The sequence below is a fragment of the Balaenoptera ricei genome, chromosome 8, assembly GCF_028023285.1.
Source record: "Balaenoptera ricei isolate mBalRic1 chromosome 8, mBalRic1.hap2, whole genome shotgun sequence".
NCBI classification, from domain to species: Eukaryota; Metazoa; Chordata; class Mammalia; order Artiodactyla; family Balaenopteridae; genus Balaenoptera; species Balaenoptera ricei.
In genome coordinates, this window is record NC_082646.1 from 102,305,677 (window position 1) to 102,317,389 (window position 11,713).

Here is an 11,713-nt window from a genome sequence, read left to right on the forward strand (position 1 = left end):
CCATCCAACCTTGCTCAACCTTAGAAATTCCTGAGAATCGTCTCCTCTGCGGTGCCAGCATTCTGGGAACTCATTATTTATAGCACGCTCAATGTTTAAATGAATACGTCATGGCATAAGGCATTAAAGAAGGACCAGAACTTTTAGTTCCAAGGACAGAAAACAAGGGAAGAAAGAGGCAGCCTGAGAAGAGATTGGAGTGAGATTTCTAACTCCCAGGACAAGTGACAAAAGAATCTGAAGTTAATCCTGTGTCATTCAGATGTGGCACGCCTTACTACAAGACTACATTTTTTTTTGCAACATTTTCTACGAAAGATTTCCATCATACAGAAATGTTGAAAATAATGCATAGTGAACTCCCTATACCCAATACTTAGATTTTTTTGGTTTTATCACATATTTATAATCAATCTATTCATTTATACATCCATCAGTTCATCCACAAATCCACCTTATTTTTTGATGCATTTCAAAGTAAGTTGCAGACATCAGTATTAGTACTCTTCTACACGATATAATGTAGAATGATGTCATCAATTAGGATTCAGTATTTAGGTTATGTTTATTTTTTAAAATGTTTTAAAATTGAACCATAGTTGATTTGCAACATTGTGTTAGTGTCAGGTGTACAGCATAGTGATTCAGTATTTTTGCAGATTATACTCCAGTATAGTTTATTACAAGATTAATGGCTATAATTCCCTGTACTACATAGTAGATCCTTGTTGCTTATTGTTTTATACATAGTAGATTTTTTGTTTTCTTGTTTTTTTTTTAGCATCTTTATTGGAGTATAATTGCTTTACAATGGTGTGTTAGTTTCTGCTTTATAACAGAGTGAATCAGCTATACATATACATATATCCCCATATCTCCTCCCTCTTGTGTCTCCCTCCCACCCTCCCTATCCCACCCCTCTAGGTGGTCACAAAGCACCGAGCTGATCTCCCTGAGCTATATACATAGTAGTTTGAATATGTTAATCCCATACTCCTAATTTGTCCCTCCCCCTTTGGTAAACATAGGTTTGTTTTCTATGTCTGTGAGTCTGCTTCTCTTTTGCATATACATTCATTTGTATTATTTTTGTAGATTCCACATATAAGTGATATCACACTGTATTTGTCTTTCTCTGTCTGACTTATTTCACTAAGCATAATAGGTCCATCCATGTTGCTGCAAATGGCAGTATTTCTTTTTTATGGCTAAGTAATATTCCATTATATATAATTATGTGCCTATATATATATATATATATATGAATATCTTCTTAATCCCACTATCTGTTTATGGGCACTTGGGGTGCTTCCATGTCTTGGCTATTATAAACAGTGCTGCTATGAACACTGGGGTGCATGCTTCTTTTGAGAATTTCCATTTTTTCTGGATATATATACCCAGGAGTGGAATTGCTGGATCATATGTTGGCTCTATTTTTAGTTTTTTGAGGAACCTTCATATTGTTTTCCATAATGGCTGCACCCAAGGGTTCCCTTTTCTCCACATCCTCTCCAACATTTGTTATTTGTAGACTTTTTAATGACAGCCATTCTGACAGATGTGAGGTGATAGCTCATTGTTGAAATAAACTCAGAATGATTTAAAGACCTAAGTGTAAGAACGGAAACCATAAAACTCCAAGAAGAGAACATAGGCAGAACACTCTTTGACATAAAGCACAGAAGTATTTTCTTGGATCAGTCTCCTAAGGCAAAAGAAATAAAAGCAAATATAAACAAATGGGACCTAATTAAACTTAAAAACTTTTGCACAGCAAAGGAAACCATTGACAAAAATGAAAAGACAACCTATAGAATGGGAGAAGATAGTTGCAAATGATATTATGGATAAGGGGTTAATATCCAAAATATACAAACAGCTCATATAACTCCATGTCAAAAAAACAACCCAATCAAAAAATGGGCAAAAAATCTGAATAGGCATTTCTTCAAAGAAGATATACAGATGGCTAACGGGCACATGAAAAGATGCACAATATCACTAATTGTTAGAGAAATGCAGGTTATGTTTATTCTTAATGATTAAATGAAGGTAGTAGTTTGATAGTCCAGTTAATAAAGCTGACCCTGCTCAAAGGATTCTTCAAACTCCTGTAGTAGTTTCCAGGGATGCCTCACGTGAACCTCTATGTGCTCACAATAATATGTCTGTCTATTGCTGTCACCACTGGAAATATGCCCTGTTCTTTCTTCTTCCCCACCTGTTCCATTTGTCACATCCTTTGCCTGAGAATCCACTTAGTGATTTGTACCATTTCCTCTGCCCATAATGGTATTTGCAGAATCTGAATCATAGATGTCAACTCTTCAGGTTCTTAAAGCTTTTGACCCTGGGGAGGCAGAGCATTGCTGTGTTCCGTGCAGGAGTGGGCAGGAGGGAATCCTAGTCTGCACTGGGTCCCTGGGCTCTGCAACAGCTCAGCCTGCATCCAAAGCTTCCCAGGAGTCCGCTGGGTCTCGCTCTTCACTTCTCTGACTGTAGGTACCTCCATCAAATCCAAGGTACTGGGAGGGGACAGGCCCCACCTACTCATCATTTTCTGTTTTTCCTGTGATCCCTATTCTTAGAACTCAAACTCCTCTTCTACCTGTCCCTTGGATGACCAAAAAAACAAGATCCCAGGAGTACGAATGATATAAACCATCATGGGAGGACATAAAGGGGGTGACAGTATCCTACAGACAGAGGATGATTCCAAGCTCAGCCAGCCAGAAATGATGTGTCACACCTGGAATTCCAGTAACAGGATTTTAAATCAGAAGAAGCAGATAAGTGAAACATGGAAATTCAGTGTGAAGGCAGCCAAAGAATATTAAGTTTAAGATCACTTATATTAAAATAAAACATTTAGACCTTCGAAGACATGATATTTATTCTAGAAGACATGATGCTTTGACATACATATTATAATTTTCATAAGAAATGTTTGATCCCTTTCATGATGGTCGGCCTGGTTATTAAAACCACAGCTGAAAATGTATAGATCCTCTAAAAGGGGGATCGTTAATAAATAGTTCCTGTGTCAATTGTGTTACAGGAAAAATGTGGTGGGAAAAATTAAGCTAGTAGTTAGAAAGCTTGGGATTAGCTAAAAAGTTTCCTCCTGATTGAAAAAGACAATATAGGGTCTGTTTGAATAAGAGTAGTATACTGCAGAGTTATTTGCTCTCTTGGAATCTGCCAGAAGGCAGGGAGAACACAACGAATTGACAGGGACTACTGAGAGAATGGATTGTCAGGTCTAAGGAGACAATTTAATGCCTCTTTCTGATTAAATTCTAAGCAGACAGTTAAAGACCTTTATTTAAGAAGGAAGGGCTAACTGAAAAGCCTCTGGGTACTGTGGCCACGAAGCCCCAACGTTGCATGTGAGACTCGATATACTTTTTACTCTATAGAAAGAACTTAGGAAATCTTCCAAGGAATATATTCCTTTTGGTACAAAATAGGAATGAGGCAACACTAGGAACCAGCCTCATCAGACCCTGGTGGCAGGATGTAGGATGGGGCTTTGAGAGTTTGAAATTAAAGAGAAATCTTCAAAGATATTAGACACCTTGTTAGGAAGATAAATTGCCTTTCCCTGGAGACTTACTCAGGAACCAATTATGGCATGATGCTGGGACAGCAAATACAAAAAGCACCACCAGGAAGGTCTAGTGCAGCATCAGAAGCTCAGGGAGAGAGGCTGGTCCACAAGCCCTGCTATCCTGGGCTGAGTCTGCAAAAAAGTCCTGGGCAATTCTAACGTCAGGGATGTATTGTTTTGTCAAGGGTGAGAGGAACTCCATGAAGTGAGAATAAGGCATAGTGGTTCTGGAAGCAACCCTTTATCAACCAAGTTACTATGATTATGGACTCACGCTGCATTGTTGTTTATTTAAAGGGAACAAAGACAACGTAATTGAAGTTCAGAGAAGAAAAGTGACTTGCCCAGGGTCACATATCTAGTGTGAGTGAGCTACGACCTAGGTCTCCTCTGGATCGTCAGGTCACTGGCAGAGGAAACACTAAACAAGGGAAGAAGACACTGGTGAAGTGGAATTCAGGTGAGGATGGTTCGTGTCCTGCTAATGCTTCCAAATCTAATTTCTCTTCTTTGTTATTATTTCTAATGGGTCAGCTTAGTATTGGTCTGGCTGCTGGTATATCAGGTAATCAGATATGACCAAAGCCCTCCTTTACAGCTCTTTTCTAGAACTCTATTAAGAACCTTCAACTCCATCAACCCAGATTCCTCCAACAGTGCTTAGACAACACCAGACTGCGGAAATACTTCTGCTTTCAAATTTGGATGCTGTTTATTATCAAACTGCTGCTTTTATTAAGGACTATGAGAACAGCCAAACAATGCTTATGGAGCTTTGTGAGGTGCTAAAAGGAGCTTATGTTTGCTCTTTTGATTCCAAGGTTAATGTGAGTACTTACAAAAAACAAACAGAAAATCCTTAATAAGCCAGCTAACTCTAATTAGGATAACAGCTATTTGTTAAATATGCCTGTTGTTAGACTGAAAATAGAAATATTCCGATAAGCAGAGCCCATTGCTGATTGCTAATGGATTTTTTTTTTTTGGTTTGTGCTTTTTTTGTTCATAGAATATAAATTACCCTTCCTTAAAATGTTCATTTAAAATTTTAAATAGCCACCATATATACTAGAGTGCTTTTAGCTTTCCAATGCACTTTTGCATCTGTTTTAATCTATGCATTCACCTTATCTTATAAGCAGGGCAGATATTATGATCCCCTTTTGGCAGAAGAGGAAATTGAGGTTCAGAGAGGTTAAGTGCCTTGTGGAAGATCAAACAGCTAATTGGGGACAGAGTTGCAAATACAAGAGCTGACTTATAAGTTAGAGAATCACTTGCTCTCTGTTCTTAGTATAATGGAAGCATTCATCACTTTTTATCTTGTATTGAGCTCTATATTTGTCCATTTCCACATTAGGCTGCGAAGTGGTCGAATGCCTACCTATCAGACACTCAGTTTAAAGTCTTTTATTTTAAAATGACTCGATCTTTTGTTTCCTATTTTGTTTTAAAATTTTTATTGGAGTATAGCTGCTTTACAATGTTGTGTTGGTTTCTAAAAAAAATAAATAAATAAATAAAGAGAAAACAAAAGAACAGAAAACCTAAGAACTTTAAGTTCCCGAGGAGGATCAATACCACAAAATAAGAACAAGGGGAGAGAAGAGAAAAACAAGATATTGAGAGAGACTAGCTACAGTTTTGCCTAAGGGTACCCGGACTAAATTGTGGGAGAAATTGTGTTCGGTTTCCGTGGTAAAACAAGTAAAGTATCCTTATTAAATTGTCATAATGAAATTATTGGTTAAAAATATAAAATGACTTGAACTTGTCTTCAGGGATCCGGGTATCGGGCGCTTTTGTCTTAGCTTTCACAGGTCAACCGCTGAATGGATGGCTGGGAGGAATTACACCGTAGTGACAGAGTTCTTCCTTACTGTGTTCGCTGAACATACCGGGGGCGGGGGTTGTCTCCTCTCTTTCTGGTCTTTTTGGGTTTCTATATACACACTCTGCTGGGGAACTCGGGAATGATCTTCCTGACCCGCAAAGATCGCCGGCTCCACACCCCCATGTACTTCTTCCTCAGCCACCTTTCCTTCGGGGACGTCGGCTAGACCTCCGCCATCGTCCCCCAGATGCTGGCAGCGCTGCTGGAACACGGCAGAGTCATCTCCAAAGCGCGCTGTGCCGCCCACTTCTTCCTCTTCACCTTCTTTGCTTCCATTGACTGCTGCCTCTTGGCGATCATGGCCTATGACCGCTACGTGGCCGTGTGCCGACCGCTGCTTTAGGTCACCATCATGACCGAGAAGGCCCGCTTGGGTTTGGTAGCTGGGGCTTATGTTGCTGGTTTTTCCAGCGCCTTTATTCGAACGGTCACCGCCTTCACTCTCTTCTTTTGTGGAAACAACGAGATCGACTTTCTTTTCTGTGACCTATCCCCTCTGTTAAAACTCGCTGGTGGGGAAAGCTACACCGAGGAGGTGGTGATTATTGTGTTCGCCGTTATTGTCATGCCTGATTGTATATCGGTCATCTTGGTTTCCTACCTGTTCGTCATCGTGGCCATCATGCAGGTCTGCTCTGCCTGGGGCCAGGCCAAGACCTTCTCTACCTGCGCCTCTCACCTCACTGCTGTTACTCTCTTCTTTGGGACCTTCATCTTTATGTACCTGCGAGATAATTCGGGCCAGTCCTCAGAGGCAGACCAAGTGGTGTCCGTGCTCTACACAGTGGTGACCCCAGTGTTGAACCCCCTCATCTACAGCCTGAGGAATAAGGAGGTCACGGAGTCTGTTGTAAAATCCCTGAGCCGATCAAAGGCTTCTGGAAGGCCCTAGATGGACCCTCATCAAATAGTCATTCCTTAGTTTCTCCATCCTTTCTGTCTTTCCTCAAATATCACCTACTTGGGAAGACTTTCCCAGAAAACCTTATTAATATTGCACCTAAACTTCCCACCTCCACTTTCTGATTTACTATATCATGTAATACTTGTCATGATCTGATATACTATGTTTTACATATTTGATATTATCTAGTCCTCACAACTAGAAAGTAAACTACATGAACAGAAGCACTTTTATCTGTGAGATTCATTTCTGTACACCCAGTGCTTAACAAAGCACCTAACACGCAGAAGACTCTCAATAAATATTTGTTGAATGAATGAATGAATGAATCTTAGGTTCCAGTGTCGACCTTTAAGTTCCAGCTTCTTCAGTCCTCAGTTTTCTTATCTGCCAAGTGAGTTCACCTAATTTATAGGACTATATTTTTGAGGATTCAGTGCATGAATGGGCAGGGACCATGTCGGTCTTATTCACTAGCATCTGTGGAATGTAAGGCATTGCCTGGCACAGTTGATGAGTGAAACAAATCAAAAAGCTATCTACCAGTGCACCTACTGTTTTGATCCAAAGGGATTTTCTGAATCCCATCGTTTATGTTTTCATTTTTTCTCTTCTTATTGTTTCTGTGGGTTCTGAATAATAATAAATTAATTAGTGATGATAATGACGATGATGATAGATAGCAACTAAGATTTATTAGGCAGTTATCACCTTCCAGGAATTGTAATGTTTGCTCCAGGAATTACCTGATTTAATTCTCACCACAACACTGTGAGGTGTTTTGTTATTATTCCTGATTTATAGGTAGATGAGGCATCTGAGACTTCGAGTTAATTGTGCCAAGGTCATCAAGCAAATGCTACAGTGGGGCTCCCACCCCAGCCAAGCCTGAGCTTTTCATTGCCATGCACACAGTCTCCAGCTTTGATCTTCTGCCCACCCTATATAATCACTCAATCTGGAATTTATTGTTATTGCACTGTTCTTTTTCCTTTTACCTAGTAAAGAAAAGATAAAAGTCCAATCTGTAGAGATAGAAGGAAGTCAACATTTATTTTATAACCCTGATGGGCTAGCACTGTGTAATGTGGCAGCATGTGTCAATGTGTGTGTGTGTGCATGTAGCTGTGTATGAGAAAATGAAGTGCATAGGTTAAATAGATAGCAGCTCTGAACTCTAGGAACTTTCATTTTAAGGACATATAACAAAAATTTTAGAAAAGAGTTGTATAGACATGTTTAGGAAAAGGTATTGGGAAAAATTGCACTGGCAGCCAAGATTCACACATCAGCCTTTGTTCGTGTTTTTGCACAAACCACTTAAAAACTGCAGAGTGGGGTGAAGCAACTCCACGGTGTACATCTTGGAGGCCATTTTTCAAATATTAGCTGCCATGCAATGTTCCCTGACACATCAACTTCTGTAGTAGGTGGTAAGAGACATTTGTATTGTAGAAAGAGCTCAGAATTTGGCACTAAAGTGTCCAGTCTGTCACTTCTTAACTTATTATGGCTTCAGATTAGTTAGGGCCTATCAGCCTGCTTTCTCAACTATTGAGCATTTACTCTGGGCCAGATTTTCTGTGTACTTCATTTGTTCTCACAACAACTTGGTGCACGTGGAGGATGGGAAGGTGCTGGATGAAGTTCTATAGACATAAACATTAATTCATAAATAGTGTTATTATGGTGATTTTCCCAGGTTCCACAGCCTATGTGCACCAATGGGTAGAGGGACCCACAGCTGATCAGTGGACAACTTCATTCTGGAACCGTCTGGAACAGTCTCTCTTGGGCCAAGATTAGACTTGGATCCAGATACCTCTAGAAGTAAAGAGTTCACCAATATTTTTTAAATGTAACTCAAACTAGTGTACACTTAAATGCACACTTAAACTAATGCTAGACACTATGCTAAAAGCTTCACATGAATCATTTATTTTAGTCCTCTGGACAATTTTAATGGAAAGTAATTATTATTGACCTCATTTAGCAAAAGGAAGAAGTAAGACACAAAGAGTTTAAGTAACTTGCCCAAGTTATCTATCAGGAAAGTGGCAGAGCAGGGAAGATCTGATCTCAAGTCTCCTAAGTATGTACTCTTAAATGATATCCACTCTTCTGTATTTTTCCCTCTCTTTCTCCCAGGCCCCAGTACTCAAGTTGCAATTTGCTTCAGAGGTGTCTGAATTTCAGTTGCATTCTTGGTCTCAATGTTTGGTAGGTCTGGACTGGCATGGATGCGTCTTATGGCCTTAGATGTGAAGTTCATGGAACTCACCTTTGCCCTCTCGTAGGGCAATGAGGAGGATCTGGGGGAATTTTCAGCTCTCTCAGAAAGAGCAGGATTGGCTCAAATCAACTATTGCTCTCTGAAGCCCTTCTGAGCACCTCTGGAGTCAAAGCTTCCTCCGGTAAGTTGTTCATCAGTATGGGGTCTCCAAGCAGTCACCAAACTTGTCTTCATGTTTTCTTTTTCAATCTTCAGTGATTGCCTAAGAATTCAAGATTCCTTTCGAAACACTGATCATTGTTATTTCCTACCATTTAATAGCATTTTAAAATATAATTTATTATTTTGTTCTATTTATCATCTACTTATCTATCATCTATCATCACCATCATCATCATCTATCAATTATCTATCTATCTATCTATCTATCATCTATCTATTGTCTGTATCTAACTATTCATCTGTCTGTCTCATAAGATATTACTCAAGGGATGTACCTGAAATGCCTCCTGATTTGCTAAAACTTTTAAAAAACAGCTTCATTGAGGTGTAATTGACATGCAATAAACTGCACAGAGTTAAAATGTACAATTTGATAAGTTTTGACATGTGAATACACCCAGGAAACCATCACCACAATGAAGATAATGAGCATATGATCACTCCCCAAAGTTTCTTTTACCTCATCGTACTTTCTCCTATGTGCCCCTTCCCACCACCCACACCTTCATAAACCCAGGCAACCACTTATCTGCTTTTTTCACTTACATTAGTTAGAATGTCTTAGAATTTTATGTAAATTTTTTATAAATGGAATTATGTGTGACTTCTTTCACTTAGCATGATTATTTTGAAGTTCACAAATGTTGTGGTGGATAGCAATAGCTTATTCCTTATTATTGCTGAGTACTCTTCCATTGTATGGATATACTATAGTTTGATTATTCATTCAGTTATTGATATGCATTTTGGTTGTTTCTAGTTTTGGGCTCTTTTAAATAAAGTTGCTATGAACATTCATGGAAAGTCTTTGTATGGATACATACTTTCAATTCTCTTAGGTAACTAAGTGTAGAATGGTTGGATCATAAGGTATGTATGATTAACTTTTTATGAAATATCCAAACTGTTTTCCAAAGTGGTTGTATCACTTAACATTTCTACATCCTCCACATCCTTGCCAACACTTGGTATGGCCATTCTTTATAATGTTAACCTTCTAATGAGTATGTAGCGCTACCTCATTGTGGTTTTAGTTGCATTTCTCTGATGAGAAATGATGTTGATGTTTAATTTTTTTAATGTGGTCAATAGCCATTAGTAAATCTTCTTTGGTGAAATATCTTTTCAAATCTTTTGCCCATATTTAAGTGCACTTTTCATTTTCTTATGATTAACATTTGAGAGCTCTTTATATTTCTGGATACAAGTCCTTTATCAGGTATATGATTTGCAAATATTTCCACCCATTTTCTACATGTTAGTTTTGTTATTCTTAACAGTGTCCTTCAGAGAGGAAACACTTTTAATTTTGATGAAATCCCATTTATCAATTTTGCCATTTATGATTGTGCTTTTGGTATCATATTTAAGAAATCTTTGTCTGTCTCCATGGTCACAAAGATTTTCTCCTGCCTTTTAGAAGTTTATAGTTTTAGGTTTTACATTTATGTGTAGGATCCATTTTGAGTTGAGTTTTGTATATGAAAAAGGGATGGGTCAAAGTAAACACTTTTGCATATGGACATCCAGGTGTTCCAGCACCATTTGTTGAAAAGACTATTTTTTCTCCACTGAGTTGATTCTCACCTCTGTTGAAAATCTATTGTCCGTATATGGGTGGGCCTGTCTCTTCTGTTCCAATGATGTATTTGTCTATTTTTACTCCAATACCACACTGTCTTGAATACTAATAAGTCAGAAATCAGGTAGGGCTAGTCCTTCAGCTTCATCCATTTTCATAATCATTTTAACTACTTTAGGCCCTCTGAATTTCCATATGACTTTTAAAACCAATTTGTCAATTTATACAAAAATGTCTATTGTAATTTTGACTGGGATTGCATGGAATCTGATTGGTCAATTTGGGAACAATTTACATAATACCAATACTGATTCTTCTGATCCATGAGATTGACGTATCTCTCCTTTTATTTTGGTCTTCTTTAATTTCTGTGTTTTGTACTTTCCAGGGTATAGATTTTTCAAATCTTTTGTCAGATTTATTCTTAAATATTCCATTATTTTTGATGCAGTTGTAATGGTATTGATTTTTAAATTTTAGTTTCCAACTGCTCCTTGCTTGTGTATAGAAATACAATTATTTTTTTTATATTGAGCTGGCAACCTTGCTACTCTTACTTATTAGTTCTAGTAGCTTTTTTGTAGATTCCATTCAATTTTCTACTTAGAAAGTCATACAAATAAAAATAGTTTTATTTTTTCCTTTCTAATTTGAGTGACTTTATTTCATTTTCTTGCCTCACTGCACTGGCTAGAAACTTTAATACAATGTTTCTTTGTTTTTTTATTCCAAATTTGCTACCATCAGTTCTCCTTGGGCACTGCTTTCTGAGCCTGTGGCATATTATTTTATTTTATATATCTTTGTTATTTTTATTTATTTAATGTTTCCAGTTTTATTGACATATAATTGACATATGACATAAGTGTGCAAAATAGTGATTTGATATATGTGTATATTGTGAAATGATTACTACAATTAGTTAATATCACCTCACATAGGTGAGAACTACGAGAACTTTTTCCTTGTGATGAGAACTTTTAAGATTTACTCTTTTAGCAACTTTCCAATATACAAGACAGCATTGTTAACAATGGTCATCATGTACATTACATCCCTAGAACTTATTTATTTTACAACTGGAGGTTTGTGCCTTTTGACAACCTCCACCCAGTTCCCCCACCCTCCAACCCTTGCCTCTGGCAACCACAAATTTCTATTTCTATGAGCTTGAGTTTTTCAGATTCTACATATGTGACATCATATAGTATTTGTCTTTCTCTGGCTGACTTATTTCACTTCCAATAAAAAGTTGAAGAGAAGTG

The 11,713-nt window shown here is 37.9% G+C and overlaps 1 protein-coding gene across 1 annotated transcript; it reads left to right on the forward strand.

Annotated features, from left to right (window-relative positions):
• The first annotated feature begins 5,449 nt into the window (after positions 1–5,449).
• LOC132369994 (olfactory receptor 9Q2-like) lies at positions 5,450–6,399 on the forward strand. The gene is given in 2 exon segments (XM_059929720.1): positions 5,450–5,512; positions 5,515–6,399. Coding segments are annotated over 2 exon segments (948 nt in total).
• Positions 6,400–11,713: the final 5,314 nt, after the last annotated feature.